Source organism: Misgurnus anguillicaudatus, chromosome 9 (assembly GCF_027580225.2).
Source record: "Misgurnus anguillicaudatus chromosome 9, ASM2758022v2, whole genome shotgun sequence".
Lineage (NCBI taxonomy): Eukaryota > Metazoa > Chordata > Actinopteri > Cypriniformes > Cobitidae > Misgurnus > Misgurnus anguillicaudatus.
The window spans coordinates 32,972,795-32,991,804 of record NC_073345.2 but is presented as its reverse complement, the minus strand read 5'-3'; the positions used below and the strand labels follow the sequence as shown (position 1 = coordinate 32,991,804).

Genomic DNA, 19,010 nt, shown 5'->3' with positions numbered 1-19,010 from the left:
AATTAGGGTCATTTAATATGAATGTTAGCTTAACTCAACTGAATGTTTTTAATTATGCTAAACTGTAAAAAAATAACCTAAAAAGTGTAGTGCATCTGACATGTTATCTTGTAAATTAGCTTTTTCACACTCTTAACCAATACTGCCAGGAAACCGTTATTTCTGAAGCGTAAGGCTGGGATTAAGCTGATTTGAAGTGAAAGTGAAAGTATTTGATGGTGTATGGTATATGATAAGTGTTAAGAGCATTCATTACAGTTAATATATGTTCCGCTACATTAATTCTGCCATTGCTGCCAGCCACACCCAAAACTGTCACAACAGGTCTTGATATACTAGTTATAGATATACTGGCTGTGTCTCATTTCAGAAGATTGCATCCTTCTCATGCTCTGGAGGTTACATAAAACAGTGGTTCCCAAACTTTATAATTTTGCACCCCACTTAGATGGGTATAATCTATGTCAGGACCCACCAAAGTTTTTTTAAATGCTCAAAAAATACATTTAGAAATAGGCCCACAAAAATTAATGTGTTCTCTTTTAGAAGAGAGTAATTTATATTTTTATTGTCATTAAATGTAAGTTTAATTGCAATTACAAAAAAACTTATATCAAAACCCTTGCCATTAATTGTTATTAATAGGACAAAATTGTTTTTGTGTCATTCACTACAACAATCAAGTGACTTTTTGCAACCCACCTGATCCCACTGTGGGACCCTAGTAAGTGCCAACCCACAGTTTGAAAACCCCTGCTCTAAAGAATGTGATATATGGAGGGTCCTTAATGTTAAATTAATCAAGACATCCTTTGTAGGGCAGAAAAGAAAACAGAAAGTAACACTATGCTACGCCGAAACATTTACAGCATTGCTGCGCTCTCACACCAGTTAAAGGAAAATTATTTGTAAAGTAACTAATCTCTATAAATATACATAATATTACTATGTGTAAATTATATACAATATTATTTTATTATTATAGTTGAACCGACTGTCTGTGAAAGTGCCACAAAGTACACATTTTATCATTTCATGTTCGTGATTTTTTTTTAAAGAAAAACTGCATTACTTTATTAATAGTATTAAATGGTTTTTAATACTTTGATGTTAATTGATATCAAAAGGTGCCTAATTTATGTGTTTAAGGGTCAAAATTTTAAATTTAATAAAGTTTAATTTACCATAAAAACTATGGCAAAGGTACTTGAAACAACTTAAATTTAAAGCAACACTAAAGAGTTTTTGCTCTTTGCCCCCCCTACAGGTTGGAAGCGGAATTGTCCATTACCACTGTCATAAATACTTGAGCCTACTGCAGCACAGCTGGCGCTGATTGGATTGTAGGTCTACCGTAAAGCAAGTTTTTGTAGTTTTCACTCGAACTAGAGGACCGCGACCCGACGGTTGGAAACTTCTTTAGTGCGGTTTTGGCCGATAGAGGGCTGCAAAGCGAATGTGAAAGTGCCGTTCACCCTGTTTCGAGTGGATGAACGACTGAAACTTTTTTGGAAACGTTATTTTAAGGTATAAAAAACCTCCCATCACTGCCATTATTTATATATATATTAGTGCTGGGCAAAGATTAATCGCGATTAATCGCATACAAAATAAAAGTGATTTTTGGCATAATATATGAGTATGTGCTGTGTGTAATTATTATGTATAAATAAATACACACACATTCATGTATGTATTTAAGAAACATTTACATGTTTATATATATTTATTTATATTTTTATATATTCTATATTAAATATAAATTTTAAAAATGTATATATAACTAAAACAATTCTGAAATGAATATATAAATGTGTGTGTGGTTAAATATACATAATAATTAGACACAGTACACGCACATATATTATGCCAAAAATCACTTTTATTTTGTATGCGATTAATCGCGATTGATCTTTGCCCAGCACTAATATATATATATATATATATATATATATAAATATATATATATATATATATATATATATATATATATATATATATATATATATATATATATGCCTATAAAAAAAATTTAGAACAATTATTTTAAGAAATTTTTTTCAAGCTATATGGGCTATTTTAAATGGCGAAATAAAGTCCTTCCTTGATTAGAGTTGTTCACTCTTTCATAAATAAATCAAGTATCATAAATGTTATTTGAAGGGTTTAGTTTCATGCACAAATAGCATTAAAAACAACAGAAAGGAGAGTAAAGAAGGACTCGATACCTTTTTAGAAATTTAGATTTTTGCACGCACTTAGAGGGTTTTGCAGTCAAATTTGTTATATACGAATGAAATTACTAAGGTGACTTCTGTGAAAATAAGGCATTTCAATTACTAGTAACATTTTCAGTGCATTACAGGGAATTACTAAACCTAAGCAATGCTCATTTACAAGAAAACATGCCAAATGCACTTAAAGGGTTTTACATCTGATCTCCTCATAAACTAATGCAAGTGAAAGGAGTTTCTTCAAAAAAAGACTATTTGTGTGTGTATATTATCTATGAAACGACTGACATTCTGACTCAGGGTTAAAAATCTGTGTTGTATTTCATTTCTTATAAACTGTTGTTTGATCGTATGATGTTGTCTTCACGAGTAGAGATGCGTATATCAAGATTATCGTTAACGTTAGTGTTTTTAAAGTTTTAAGGTTGGCCAGTTTGATAGTACAAAAAGCACAGGTGCAATTTAACAGCTAACAAATTTTAAATTACTCTACATTTTAAGGGGTCTAAAATAAGGAAAAGAGACTTTTAAGACACATTATTATAACTGAAAGTCCTGTAGCACGTTTTTTTAGTTAAAGGAACAGTATGTAAGAAATGTATATCAATTAATCATAAAATGGCCCTGATATGTCACTAGACAATAAGAAATCATTTTCATTTCAAATACTTATATCACTGACAACAGTGGTCCGGAGTTGCAGCCCTCAACTGATGTTTATGTTGTCATTTTGTGTATTGGCCACCAGTTGTCTGATTGCAGTACCAGTTTTAGCCACAAGTTTTGTGATTGCAGTACCAGTTTTGGCCACAATCCTACATACTGTTCCTTTAAGTGCAAAATAAATGTTTTTGTAAAAAAAGAGAGAATTGGGTGAGAGAATCGGGATCTCAATTCCCATGGAAAAAAATCGTGATTCACATTTTAGCTTGAATCGTGCAGCCCTACACGTAATGCATTTTATACTGTACAAACTGTATATTCTATTCCCCTTACCTACCCCATTCCCTTACCCCAACCATCACAGAAACCCTTCTACTACTTCACATTTTCATGAAACATCATTCTGTTTGATTTATAAGCTTGTTTCCTCATGGGGACATCAAAATATCCCCATAAGGTCACAAAAATACTGGTATTCCTATCTTTGTGGGGACAATTGGTCCCCACAACGTGATAATTACCAGGTACACACACACACACACACACACACGCTTTACAAATCAAAATGGTGCAAAACATTAATCATATTATTTTTTAGGTGGCACTGAAGTTAAAATGCAGTCTAAGGGTTGTACAGTGAAGGAGAATTGTATAAGTGCATCTATTAACTTCGGAGTTGCAAGGACAGTTACATCTACACAATGCTGTAACACAGACCGGTGTAATAGCAAAGACGCCCCAGGTATGTCTTTAATACACAGAAAAAAAAATATATATATATATATATAGCATCAAGCTTAGGTATTTCATACAATAAAATAATAATATTTGTTTTTTCTATAGTTTACGGCTCTAACAGTCCCAATGGAAAACAATGTTACTACTGTGATGGACAGAGTTGCTTCAGCAAATTAGACTGTTTAGGAGATGAAGACTACTGCTTTAAAGCTATATGTGAGAATCAAGTCATTTTTCTGTCTTTCTTTGCATTATTATAGTTGATTAGGTTACATTTTAATTGCACTATTATTCAAGACATATCAATATGTGATAACATGAATCAGAGAACATGGTTTTCTAATTTACAGTATCTAGTAATCACAGAAACACATTTATCATATATTTAACATAGGATAGGGTAATTTAAAATGTTTTGTATATGTGTTTTATCAGATTATCTGTGTGGTCAAGTTTTGAATGATTCACTTAATCAACTTTTGTTTTCTTTACATTAGTAACTGCTGAGTCTGTGACTCTTAAAGGATGTGCCTCTAAATCTGTCTGTGATGCCACATCACAATTGACTGCAGATTTCAAGAGTTTATCATGTTGTCAGGGGAATCTGTGTAACGGTGCTAAGAGTGTCACACAGAACCTCCTCTTTCTTTTATGGCCGCTCTTCTTCTACATCCTGATCCACTGAATTCAGCCAAACTTCACTCTCTACAGCAGTAATGTGAGATATTGTGGTGGGATTAGTAAAATAAAAACAGAGTATTCATGATTTATGCATCTTATCACTGCAACAGCAGTATGTGACATATTTTGGATTTAAAAACAATGTTTTATTTCATAAAGCTTAATTTTCATTGTATTTTTTCGTGTAATTTTCATTATATATATATTTTTTTTAGAAAAAGAATATACTGCAAATAGAGAAAAACATGAAATAAAATGACACCACTATACACTTGTTTCACATTTTTTTTAATAAGCCTTTATAATGCTGCGTTTGCACCAGCCGCAGTAGAGGCGGCAAAAACGCGATATTCGCGGGTAGTTGGACGCTTGAATATTTGAGTTTACTCGCTTCATTCGCCCGTGAAATTTGAGACATTCACGCGGAAATTCGCGTCATGGGAGGGGCTTCTGTGACTCTGCTGAGACTCCGCTCCCTTCCTGTAATCACTTCACTACTACAGCAAGGTCCTGATTGGTTAACGTGGCGCGGAAATCCACCAAAGTTCAGATTTTTTAACTCGCCTTCTGCGCGTACCGTTCCGCAGGATGCCTAATCCCGTCTTTGCATTGATTTAACATGTAAATCACCGCGCTTTCCGCCTCTACCGCAGCTGGTGTAAACGCAGCACAAGCCTTGCCATTTGAGAATGATATTGTAATGAACAAAGTGAACGAAGTTAACTAACTGTAATTATTGGTATGAACCAACAGGTGGCAGAAGATAGGCATACATATGCAGGCATCTGCATACATTTTTGTTTAAAGATATTTTTATTTACTGGGACACACCTTTAATGCAGACTTATACCTCAATGATCTCCGGGGGCAATGATTACAGCCCTCATTTGCACAGTGGGTATCTTATTTATTGTAACTGAACTATTAGAATGTTCACACCACAGGACCTGTGAATGATTTTATTATTAGAACCCCCCCCCCTTCAGGGACTAAGGCCCTGTTAATATGTAAATTTTAATAAAATAGGTTATTTTAATAAAACTGAGACATTCCCTTCGTTTGCGCCCTCTGTTTACACACAAACGGAGAACTCGCTTCTGAATCGATTCTTTCTAAATACTTCGGCCAGAGTGGAGATTTGGAAAATCTTTGGTTACATAGTTGCATGTAAACTGAGACAAACGGATGTTTAGCTAGCCAACGTCACAGTATGTGCCAGAGCTCACATCTACGGCAAAAGTGTGACCCTGTTCAAAAGAGGAACAGGAAGGATTCTGATTGGCACATGCAAAAATTTCTGTAGAAATTACAGTGTTACTTGCAGCTGGTTGCCAGTAACTTACCGTAGATATAAATTTATGTTATTTACTGTCAACATTTTGCTCAAAGTTAAATGAACATTAAACATTTACAAGTCTTTGTCTTTATAGAGTAAAACTAAAATAACAGCATCAAACAAAGCATTCTGGGAAACAAAATCTGAAGCAAAAAACAGAAAAAGGTTAATGATGATTTCTGGTTGCATGAGGCTGTTGTATAGTTTTGTATATATATTGAAGTCCCTCCTTCAGAAATAAATATCAAGTTTTGATTGTGTAGTTTAGTGTTTAGTGTGTTGTGATTTGATAGCAGCTTAGCTTAGCAGAGCCGTTTGAGATTAGCTGGCGACTGACGTATTCCTGTGGGTGGAGGTTAGTAAAAAAACTGTTCTAAGCTGTGTCTGAAACTGCTCCCTCGTTCACTCATTCACTATTCCCTATAAATGGAATGACAATTGAGTCCATTAAATGGGGAAAAAGTAAATGACACTGACGTAAATAGCATGCGTCAGAGAGCTGTCGCAGAGGTTCGTCATAAACCCTTACAGTGCATTCACATGGCGTAAGCGTTAATGCTTCCCATTCACTTTTAATGGGTGACGTCATGCATTGCCAAACTGAATTGTGGATCCATCGTCGCCGCTTCAGTGCTGTTGCTCGCGGCAGAAGTTGAACATTTCTCAACTTTTCAAGCAGCAACGCGTGCGTCAGCCAATCATTTCGCCTTATGCAAATAACCTAGGCATGACAGCCAATTACGTTCATGGAAGACCGGAGCGTGTGTTGCGGCCACTGTGATTGGCTGTTGGCCACGCTTCAGACAAGCCTTCCGTCAATGCGTTAACGTGCAATCGCATCGTGTTGCTCGCTCTAGATTACTCGCGGGATTTAACGTCGTGTCATGCGAATTTTTCGCTCGAGTTGAATATTTTCAACTTTGGCGAAGACGCGTTTGAGGCGAATAACATGTGTTTTCACAGCAAACACGGCACCAATATCGCGTCATTCGCATCGCCCCACGCGAGGACGCGTCTGATCGCGTCTTTGCATTGACTTTGTATGTAATCTACTCGCGCAAATCGTTGAACTCGCGTCTGGTGTTACTCTTTGTCACATTTATCAAGTTTAGTGTATTAGTTGATAATAAAGAGAACAAAACAACTGCTTATCATATTTATTTACTGTTGTTTATTTGTTGTTTAATAAAAATGTGTAGGTTATTAGATTTTGAATCAAATATATCAGAATCATTTTTTATTTGTTTATTTTCAAAAATAACTGACCAGAAGAACTAACAAGTGTTTAAACGTAAATTTGTGGTGTTTACTGTCAGTATCCTTCAGCTGATTCCACTTACGCGTTCGTCTCCTGATGCATCATGGGAAATATGAGTGAGCGAATATAATGTACCCTCAAAATCCGAGTGCGTTGTGGGTAAAAAGTAGTGAATGAATGTAGGGAATGAAGTTGTTCACTCAGGTTTCGGACATCACTACAAAATGGCTGACACTCAATATATTGCACTATAGTGGATAGCCAGCGGTTTCGGACACAGCTCTAGTGAACTCATTAAAGCAGAGTGCTGTAGTCCAAACCATAGATATATATAAAGGCTAGATGTCTCGCACGCCGTGCTGGCCATTTGAGTGGAACGTCCGCATGTGGCGGCCATCTTACCACAGGGCAATCGCTCACTCGTAGCATTGCGTTTAATGGAGCATGTACTTTTGGAGGACCGTGACTTGCTCAGTTTTCTACCGATTTTGAAACGGTTTGGTTTGTTATAAACATCAGAGATGTACCTATAATGACACTGCCTACTTAATGAATAATTTTCATGAATCATGTTAAAGCATCCAGAGTTCTAGCCACGTTAATAATGTTTGTAAGAAACCAGGCCGTTTGAAAATCGGTAGAAAATTTAGCAAGTTATGGTCATTTAAAGTACATGCATCATTAAACTCAATGCTAGGAGTGAGCGAGCGCCCTGTGGTAAGATGGTCGCCAGGTGATGACGTTAGAGACTCATCTAGCCTTTATACAGTGCTTTAAGTGGCCCAAAAGAGGTGCCGGTACTCTATTATTATTTTTTTTTTTGCTGACTCGACTCCTATGTTGAAGGGGTTTTATATTTAGCAGTCAACAGACGACCTTGTAAAAAATAATTAATCCTTTTATAAATTTGTGGATTTGCTTGAGCTAGAAATAGCTACTGAACATAAATAAAATGTGCAAAAGGATTTTGAAAAAATACCATTAGAAAAAATGTATTTAGGTATCACTTGTACTTGAACCCATCTTTGTATGAAAGTTGTTTAAAGTGTTAACTAAATACAGAGTCTGTTAAAAGTGCATTTTAGTTCATATTCATGGTGTCTTAAAATAGCACAGAGATGTACACTTAGATAATCTTAATGGGTACTAAAGAAGATTTTTTAAAATGTGCAAAAGGTAGATATGTGAGTAAAATTTTCAGCATGGTTAAATGCTGTACAATTTCAAGAATGTTACGTGTTCATTGTATTTTCATTTTAACCGAGCAGCTATGGTTGCGCGTTTCACACACAAACACACACCTCTCCAGAGCTCGTTAACACTGACTGAAGGACGCATGCGCTTTTAACTTGTAAACGCAAGGGTGTATGGGTAATGTAGTCTCTGCTCTCGGTGGAACGAATTAGGAAGCGTACATTCAGGGCGCTCTGAAAAGCGGCAGCGCAGCCAAATGATTAAATTAAACCTCTGATTTTTAAACAGATGAGCGTTCCGGTACGCTAAAAGCACGTTCTGGGCGCACGTAGAGGTGGTGGTACGCTCAAGAGCTATTTTTAGAAGTGGCGGTACTGAGTACCGGGGCATTCCGGCCCACTTAAAGCACTGCCTTTATACATATCTATGGTCCAAACCGTCCGTTCGCTGTAGGCTTTTAAAGGCAAATTCTGTTAAAGAAAATATGGTAACGCTTTAGAATACAGCCCGGAAAGTACTGGGTAAGTATAGCGAATTTATAGCGTATGTTTCTGTAATTATAGTTTACTTATGAAGTACGTACGTGTAATTATAAAGGAACAATTTATAATATTTGGGGAATAAAGGGGTGACAACCAGGAAAAATACAAATAATATATCGTCGCTGTCCGATGAAACTCACGTATGTTCATTTTGCAGATTTTGAGATTTTTCGACAGATTGAATGTCCAGGTTCATTTCCATATACAGTATGCGTCACATACCTAAATAGCCAATGAAAACTTGTGAAATCATGTCATCTGATTTTCACGTACCCGTTTGGTGTCAAAGCTGTCAATCACGCAGCATATCTTCCGCCTGTGAAGCATCTCGCCGGTCTCGTAAAGTTTCATCGAACCTCAGCACTGGATATAGCCGAATAAACATGACAATGACTTTCCTTCGAGGTAAACATTTCCCCCGGACGCCAGACGAACATCTAGGAGTTACTTAATTACGGTAGGACTGTGCAAACAAAGTATCTGTCTAGCATTGGTGATATTTACGCTGATTTCCCCACCACTGTTTGAAAGCATTTGGTTAAAATGTTCTGAAAAATCAAGCGATGCTTAAGACTGGTTTTGTGGTCTAGTGTCACATGTTGCGTTGTATGCTTATAATGTGTTTTCTTGTACATGTGAAATGAAATTCATTGTAATCATTGACTAAAAGCGCTGCTGTTTTCTACGGTATGGTGCTTTGGCATTGTTCGGTTGAGCTGGTGTTGCAGGGACTGTTACATGTGTGATGTGTGCATTCGACATTGTTGAGGGTTTATAAATGTATGCTGAGTATTTTCTTGTTGTTGACTGGCCTACGCTATGCCCATTTTTGATGCGCGTTATTCAATATTTTTCCTGTCCTGCAGTAATGTTTTTATCTGATCTTTTGTCCCCACCACTTTTCAACACAAACTGACGCCCCTGTTGTGTAGCATTACCATGTCAGTGTATTGATTACTCCCTTAATGGTTTGCAAGAGACATTTAATACACTTATAATTAATATTAAATAAAGTAAGCGTATTTAACCAAGACGTAGGCTATTTAATAAACTGAGCGTATTCATCTGTCAATACGAAACGCGACTTGGCCATTCTAATTAATGATCGGAAGAACGCGTATCGATCAAAGTTACTGTAAAATATGCACGCATGTCCATTTAAACTCAATTTTGGTCAAATGTGGATTATATCATGGCACTGGCAAGAATATGGTTACATGTAAATATGCCGTACCAAGTATGACAACGCTACATTCAACTGCTTTTGATATACGGTGTTGTGTCGAAGTCTGTTCCCCCTATGTTCCCCCTATTTTTCCCTTCAGTGTAGTGTTTTTATGGTGTTTTTATCACGTTATAGGTTTTATTATTTATATATTTAAAGTTTTAATGGCTACTGAGATGTATATGTGTGCATTTCTGTAATGTTTCTGTATTGTTCTTAATGGTAATTCAATTATTTTTACAGTATGAATCATATTATTTGTATAATATTTATTTAATTATGTATTGCAAACATTACATTTTTAAAACATCCAGTAAAGGAAAAAAAAGAAAAAGACAGGCTATATTTTAAAAGAAATACCCTAATAGAAAACTGTCAAATGTATGAAATATTTAATAAATTGTATTATAAAATACATGATATTATGCCTTTTTAGTATAACCAATTCAAATCTTTAATCTTTCTAAATGTAACGTGATGAAAACGCTATAAAAGCACTACACTAAAGGGAAACATAGGGGAAACTGAGTTCGACACAACACCGGTGTTTTTTTTACTTTCTGAAAAGTTACCGTTTTGGACATACGTGAGTTTCATCAGGCAGCGACGATATGCAGTAAAGTAGTGCATAAGTACAGCGAATTTACAGCATACATTTCTGTAATTATAGTGTACTTATAAAGTACATACGTGTAATTTTAAGGGAACAATTTATAATATTTTGGGAACAAAGGGGTAACAAGTGCCACTTTAATTTACAGCCCGCAGGTGTTGTATTTACTCTGTAACTACGTGAAACAAGGGGGTAACAAGTGCCACTTTAATTTACAGCCAGTAGATGTTGTATTTACTCTGTAACTACGTGAAACAAGGGGGTAACAAGTGCCACTTTAATTTACAGCCCGCAGATGCTGTACTTACTCTGTAACTACATGAAACAAGGGGGTAAACATTTTTGCCTCGCCTATTTTTAATTTTGCTTGATGACCCAACAAATTCCTGTACTCTTTATCTTTCTTAAGGTAAGTAACCTTAATTGAAAATTCTAAATACATTTTATTATACTAATAAATAGCATAAACACATTAACTGGATTTCAAGTTTTGTTGTTTAGTAATCTCCATCATCATGCATCATGAAATTATAAAATATGTACCCCCTGTGGTTAAAAAAATACTTAGCCTATGTCTAAATATATTTTAATAGCCTACCTATATTATTCCAAAAATATATGTAGTGTATGACTATGATTGAATGAAGACCCACAGTTTGCAAAATCCATGTGAAAGCAGCCATGGTATGACGCCAGTGCGATCACCACGCACCAGGTATATGTGGAGAGGAGTGTGATCGAGCCAATTCAGTGAATGTGTGTGTTCTCACTAAATTACTCTCAAACATAAGATTGTTTTGCATGTAGCCTACACCACATCACGTATGCCTAATATTTAAATCGTTAGTCCGAAGTTATGAATTACTTACTGTATAAATAATTTGTAATTTCCCACGTTTTTAGCATATAAGTCATACATACCATGTAATATTAAAATAGTTAGCCCTTAATTATAAAATTTGCATATATTTTTTGTATTTTTCCTGGTTGTTACTCCTTTGTTCCCCAAATATTATAAATTGTTCCCTTATAATTACACGTACCTACTTCATAAGTGTACTATAATTACAGAAACATACGCTGTAAATTCGCTGTACTTACGCAGTACCTTACTGCATATATTATTTGTATTTTTCCTGGTTGTTACCCCTTTATTCCCCAAATATTGTAAATTGTTCCCTTATAATTACACGTATGTACTTCATAAGTATACTATAATTACAGAAACATATGCTGTAAATTCGCTGTACTTACGCAGTACTTTCCGGGCTGTAATCTAGAAAATATATCGCCTGGCAGTGAACTTTGAGCTTTATCATTTTACAATTATTATTTATGCTATTATAGCAACATTACACACCAACTATGGTTTAAAAAATGGGATCAGAAAGAACGTGACCTTTAAGTTTCATTTGCATCACAGCCTCGCCCTCTTTTGATCAGTCATGTAAAAGACACTGACAAAGTTTTGTCATTTTCTTCACCTCCTGAGCCCTGACTGATCAAGGATGGATCTGAACATCTTTATTGTTCTCATCTGCACTCTTTTCGCTGAAGGTACAGTACAAAACACAAAAGCCTATTTAATGTTTTATATCTACAAATACAGAAAATCAAAAAATTCTTCCTCATTTTGTTTTTTAGGACACTCACTCAAATGTTATGAGTGTGCAGGTTTGATGGGTTTTTGTGTAAGCAAGGAGAAGACATGTCCCTCTAATGAAACTTCATGTGCAAGTGCAACATTTGTACAATTCATTGGTGAGTTCAGTATGATGGACTGTAAATTTAACGCAATGCATTAAACTGACTCCTCTACTGGATGAGCCTTATGAATGTGATAGGGTTGTTGACTAAATGTAAAGTTTTTTTGTGAATGCACTAACCTGTTAACATCAGCACTAAAAAATATGCATTGTGTGAACCAGAATTAGCAATCACTGTTTTGGTTCCCCTTTTCTTTCTACAAAACACTTATGTATAAAACATTGTAAAAAATAATACGCTGAATTTACCAAAAAATTAGTGCATAATTTTTGCGTCTGCTTTAAAGCAATTGCTTACATTTTTTAAGCTAAAACTGCTTAAAATTCTATGTAATACTTCCTTAAAAAAGTGGGTACAAAAACTATGCACTACAGTATATATATATATATATATATATATATATATATATATATATATATTTTTTTTTTTTTTTTTTTTTGTAAATTCAGCGTATTATTATTTTTTTTCAGTGCAAGATCTGCTGACTACTCTCTGTCCTAGGGCTGGGGCTAGATATATCACTTTTCACAGTGAAAAATATGCTTTACTACACAATTAAATGTATGCATGGAAAAACTTCTCAAATACATGATTGTAAAACATACAATAACTCTGGTAAATGCGTACTGGTACACTGAAAAAAATTATTCATTCAATTTACTCATTTTTTTAAGGTAAGTGGTTGCAATCAATTTATTTAAGCTACATTTATACAAAAAATAGAAAGGCAAAACAAGCTTAAATAAATTAATTGCAACCACTTACCTTAAAAAAATTGAGTAAATTGAATGAATCATTTTTTCAGTGTAATAAAATAACCTAAATACATAATGGTAAAATTATTAGTACACATAAATGGTTATTCACATAGATTCCTTTTATATTTTTATATCTTCTTCATTGCGTGTCTGAAACCGCCTAATATTGCATGTATTTGCATTTATGGTCTGAGGTAGTATGCAATAGGGGGGGGGTTAATTTGCATATTCGTATCCTAAAGCAAGATCTGTCAGATACTGTGAAAAGTTTAAACTTTACCCAAAAATGAAAATTCTGTCATCACATACTCACTTTTATATTGTTACAAATCTGTATAAATGCCTTTGTTCTTCCTGACCACAAAAGAAGATATTTTGAGGAATGTTTGAAACCAAACCAGAAGCCCCATTGACTTCAATAGTAAGAATAAAAGGTAACACTTTACAATAGGGGTGCACTAATAATCATGAATTCATGCTTAACTAATGCACAAATAATACTGAATTAATGTATTACTAATGATTATCTAAGCTATTCATTAGCTATTCATTAATGATTGCCTCATTAGCAACTAATGAAGAGTCTGTCTGATTAATATATTAGTTCATATATGAATTGTTATTAATTAAATATGTAATTGTGGATTAATTCCATCATCACTTCTTTTATGAACTAAGAGTGTTAATTAATTTGTTAATTACCACAATGAATTTCCAGATAATACAGGTAAACTAATATGCATTAATATATTATTAATTACAGCATTAGTAGTGTGTTAATTAATACAATTACTAAATAATGAGTTAATAATGATGTGCCTCAACATGTAAAGTCACAACATAATGATATATTTGCAAACCATTAGCTAATGATTAATTAATAATGAAAGACCATCACTAGAGTTTATAAAAGCTATTTATTAAACACTGTTTCCAAAAACATTGCCAAAAACACATTTCCATAACACACTACATTTAAACACAACATTAAAACATTTTAAAATATAATATAAAATGAAATATAAAAATAATACAAAAAGACTGATCAAAATTAGACAACACATGCAGATACCTCACAGTTACCCGTATTAATCTGGCACCCGTGCTAATACATAACACAAATTTACATTTTTAAGTCCAACCGTTTCAGTCTGTTAGTGGTACAAGTGAATCAAACTCTGATAGACAAAAAAACATGCACAGACAAATCCAAATTAAACCCTGCAGCTCTTGACGACACATCGATGTCCCAAGAAACGCTCGGTTTGTGTGAAAAACCAAACAGTGTTTATTTTTTACCTCTATCCATTTTTTTACACTATCCAGAGCAACACGTGCATTTACTTCATCGTTTTATTCATCTAATGTTTAATGGCGGGTTGCGAAACAACTTCATACATGCATACTGCCCCCTAGTGTATTGGGTGCACGGCATGAGGGCGCTTATATACTATACGGGGCTCCCGATACAGTAGGTGGCAGTATGCACCTATAAAGTTGTTTCACAACCCGCCATTAAACGTTAGATGAATAAGACGGTGATGTGAAAAATAAATAAAACTGAGATGTGAAGGCACGTGATGCTCTGGGGATATTGTTGTATTAGAGGTAAAAACAATTTATATAAATACTGTTCGGTTTTTCACACAAACCGATCGTTTCTTAGGACATTGATGTGTCGCCACGAGCCGCAGGGTTTAATTTGGATTTGTCTGTGCATGTTTTTTGTCTATCAGAGTTTGATTCACTTGCACGACTCACAGACTGAAACGGTTGGACTTTAAAATGTACATTTGTGTTATGTATTAACACGGGTGCCTGATTAATACGGATAACTGTGAGGTATCTGAACGTGTTGTCTAATTTTGATCAATGTTCTTTTTGTATTATTTTTATATTATTTCATTTTATATTATTTTTTTAAAATGTTTTAATGTTGTGTTTTAAATGTAGTGTGTTATGGAAATGTGCTTTTGGCAACGTTTTAGGAAACCAGTGATTAATAAATAGCTTTTATAAACTCTAGTGATGGTCTTTCATTATTAATTAATCATTAGCTAATGGTTTGCAAATATATCATTATGTTGTGACTTTACTTGTTGAGGCACATCATTATTAACTCATTATTTAGTAATAGTATTAATTAACACACTACTAATGCTGTAATTAATAATATATTAATGCATATTAGTTTACCTGTATTATCTGGAAGTTCATTGTGGTAATTAACAAATTAATTAACATTCTTAGTTCATAAAAGAAGTGATGATGGAATTAATCCTCAATTACATATTTAATTAATAACAATTCATATATGAACTAATATATTAATCAGACAGACTCTTCATTAGTTGCTAATGAGGCAATCATTAATGAATAGCTAATGAATAGCTTAGATAATCATTAGTAATACATTAATTCAGTATTATTTGTGCATTAGTTAAGCATGAATTCATGATTATTAGTGCACCCTTATTGTAAAGTGTTACCGAATAAAATAATACTCCTGAACAGTGGCGGCTCGTGACTTCTCATCCGAGGGGCGCAAATTCAAAATAAGTGTTCGGAGTATCATGTGTGTGGTTCCCTTTTCCAAAATATGTGTCATGGGTGTGGAGAGATCATGTGTGCATCACGTGTTTTGTCAAAATAAGTGCCTGCTGCACTAGCGTCAAAACCGTTTATGATAAAAGAGACGCTCATGTTCCAAAAGGCACTCCCTTAACATTAAACTCTGATTAGGCATGAGATTATGCGAGTATCTGGCAAACATGATCGTCTCTTTTATCATAAACCCTTTGACGCGTCTGCAGCAGGCACTTATTTTGGCATGACACGTGATGCACACACGATCTCTCAAAGCGCAGAACACATATTTTGAAATGACGTACCACACACATGACGGGCTACATACATGTTGTGACGAACTTCGCATCGTGCGCCCTCAGAAAAAGAAGTCACCAGCCGCCACTGCTCCTGAATTGTAGGAAACAAATGTCCCGGAGCTAACAAGGATTGGGGTGGATTAATTTAACAAAATAAAATGAGTAAATTCTAATAAAAAATATAATTCTTGTTTTTTAACCAAATTTTTGTAAAAATAACACAAAAAGGTGAGTAATTGTAAATTAACACATTATTTAGTAAATTGAACTAAATTATTTCATGGAAATTAAATTTATAATTTTTGGTTGAAACTACTTGAATTATTTTAGTTAATATAACTATCTGTGGACTTAAAATAATAAGCTGTATTTGGACCACTGTTGTCAGTGATATAAGTATTTGAAATGAAAATGATTTCTTAATGTCTAGTGACATATCAGGGCCATTATATGATTCATTGATATACATTTCTTACATACTATTCCTTTAAAATATAGTCCATCCTTTTAACGTCCACTTTTAAAGTAAATTTATGTAAGCAATTGCTTAAAATTCCATGTAAAACTTACTTAAAAATGGGATGCAAAAATTATGTATTATTTTTTTCAGTGAAGTGTGAAAAGTCAGATTGTGAATTTCCAGGGTTATCGTTTACCCCTCTTTAAGTATAAACTATTTCATGTGTGAAAAGCCCTCAAATGTGAAATTGAAATAGAGAGAGAGAGAGAGAGAGAGAGAGAGAGAGAGAGACAATAATCTTTTTTTTCTTTTTTTGTTTGTGTTTGTGTTTTTAGGTGAGACTAGGTTTACCAAACAGGCTAAGGCTTGTGACGTGAAACAGAACTGCGTAAATGGATCCATTAACTTTGGTCTTGGAAGTACAGGTTTTTCCATGCAATGCTGTAACACAGATCTCTGTAACAGCAAGGATGTCCCAGGTATTGTCTTTGATATAATACAGTATATGGGGTGATTTCCCAGACAGGGATTAGACTAGCCCTAGACTAAAATAAATTTAAGAGCTGTCCTAACTGAAAACAACTTGTACTGACATATCTTAAAATACATCAGTGCACTTTGTTTTGGCTCAAAATGCTCAAAAGTAATGTTTTTAGTAAGGCATATGTTAAAACTAGTAATTTCCTAATTAAACTAAGGCCTACTCCTGGTTTAAGATAATCCCTGTCCAGGAAAACACCCCTTTATGTGCAAATCCTAACATTCAGCTTAAGCATAGCAGAAAATGTTATTTGTTTCTTTTACAGATTACAACTCTAACAGCCCCAATGGAAAACAATGTTACTACTGCGATGATACGAGTTGCTTGAACAAATTAAACTGTTTAGGATCTGAAGACTCTTGCATTACAGCAAAAGTAAGAATTGGTGGTTACAGAATAAGTATGATTTTCCATTAGGTGTTTGTCTCTACATTATCAAAACAGATTCTATTCTATTTTTAAATGCACTATTTAGTGTGTTAGTATAAAAAATATGTCAGTATAAAATGATTAACACATCACCTATCAATCATTTATGACTCAACTTCTTTTATCTTTACAGTAACAGCTTCTCAGACTGTAAAAGGATGTATCACTAAAACTATCTGTGATTCAGCATCACAAGCGTCCCAAGGTTTTAAGGACTTCACTTGTTGTCAGGGGAATCTGTGTAACGGTGCTAAGAGCTTCACACAGAACCTCCTCTTTCTCTCGTGGCCGTTCTTCTTCTACATCCTGATCCATTAAATTCAGCAGAACTTCACAGCATAAATGTGAGATATTGTTGTCGGATTAGTAAAATAAAGAGTAACTTTTATGCAATGTTTTATTCAATATACTGTAACTTAATTTTCGTTGTATTTTTTGTAGTTATATTGTTAGAAAAAATAAACTGGAAACAAAGAAGAAGATGAAATAAAATGTTGCCACTCCACTCCACTTCTTTCTAATTTTTTGACAAAATGTAATGATATTGCAATGGAAAAAAGTTTCTTAGTTTATGTGCATTAACACATGTTAATATGATGCTCTCCTGATTTTGCCAAGTGGTCCCAACCCTAACCATAACCAAACCCTAAAATCAGAGGGACATGATAAGTGAAAAACAATGGGCTAGAAACAGCTAATCCTGGTTGTAAGCTTAAATTTAAAACAAACTGTAAACTTATTTCTGAAATCTGATTGGATGATTGAAATGTTGTCCCAGAGTCAACATAATGTTGCCCTGAGGACATCAACCACTTGGCAAAATCAGGAGAGCCTTAATGCGATATTGAAATGTATTCATTAATGCTGATATTAATTAACATTTATTATGATTAATAAATGTTATAGAAGTATGTTCATTGTTTGTTCATGTTATGAAAAGCATTTACCAATGTTAACAAACACAACCTTATTAAAAGGGCCAATCTCATTTCTCTGTCTTACCCCTTCCCCTTTGTCTTCGTCTTCCCCTTGCCCCTCGAAAGTGAGTAAAGGGGAAAGGGGTAAGACAGATCGTTCGTCTAAAAAATGAGACACCACTCGATTACCATTTGCGTCACTTTCCCTTGCTGCTAACCGGCTGCTACGTAAACAGACAAGCGTTTACAAACAAAGAAGATGCCGTTGTCTCAGGTTGTGGTATCGATTGCCTGAGCAGAGCTCAACAAATAGCGCAAAACTTAGCTGCTAGCTAGCGCCTTAACTAGCGATTCAAATCAAAAAAATTACAATTAAAACCGCTTGAAACATTTTATTAAAAGTATCATAAAACATGTGTGTCATAATATAAACTCAATTAAACTGCAGAAAATAATGTTACTTTCATTTGTGTGACTTCTTGACAGTTTGATGTTCATCAATAAAACGTCTTGATGCCGGCTCTCCTGAGAAATTCTTACGTTAATGTTTACCCCTCTCTTTCAAGTGTGGTCATTATCACACTTCGTTTCAAGGGCTATGTATCCCTACGCCTTGGCCCTAGCCCTTGATCAAACTGAGAATTGAGACACCACTTCGCCTCACATGAACGCGCAAAACCGAGGGGAAGGGGGAAGGGGGAAGACAGAGAAATGAGACGCACCCATAGTGTTTCCCATTTTTACCATATCAGAACAATGCATCAATTAT

At 34.5% G+C, this 19,010-nt stretch overlaps 1 protein-coding gene and 1 long non-coding RNA gene across 2 annotated transcripts; both read left to right on the top strand.

The window, feature by feature from the left end:
- The first annotated feature begins 1,295 nt into the window (after positions 1-1,295).
- Positions 1,296-3,848, top strand: LOC141366153 (uncharacterized). The gene is made up of 3 exons (XR_012371255.1): positions 1,296-1,527; positions 3,496-3,639; positions 3,741-3,848. It is a non-coding gene; the product is annotated as an uncharacterized lncRNA (long non-coding RNA).
- A 7,919-nt stretch (positions 3,849-11,767) lies between these two features.
- LOC129423203 (urokinase plasminogen activator surface receptor) lies at positions 11,768-18,232 on the top strand. The gene is made up of 5 exons (XM_073871524.1): positions 11,768-12,041; positions 12,129-12,245; positions 16,690-16,833; positions 17,161-17,274; positions 17,461-18,232. The coding sequence occupies exons 1-5, from the start codon at positions 11,993-11,995 to the stop codon at positions 17,640-17,642; spliced, it is 606 nt and encodes a 201-aa protein (XP_073727625.1). The 5' UTR covers positions 11,768-11,992; the 3' UTR covers positions 17,643-18,232.
- Positions 18,233-19,010: the final 778 nt, after the last annotated feature.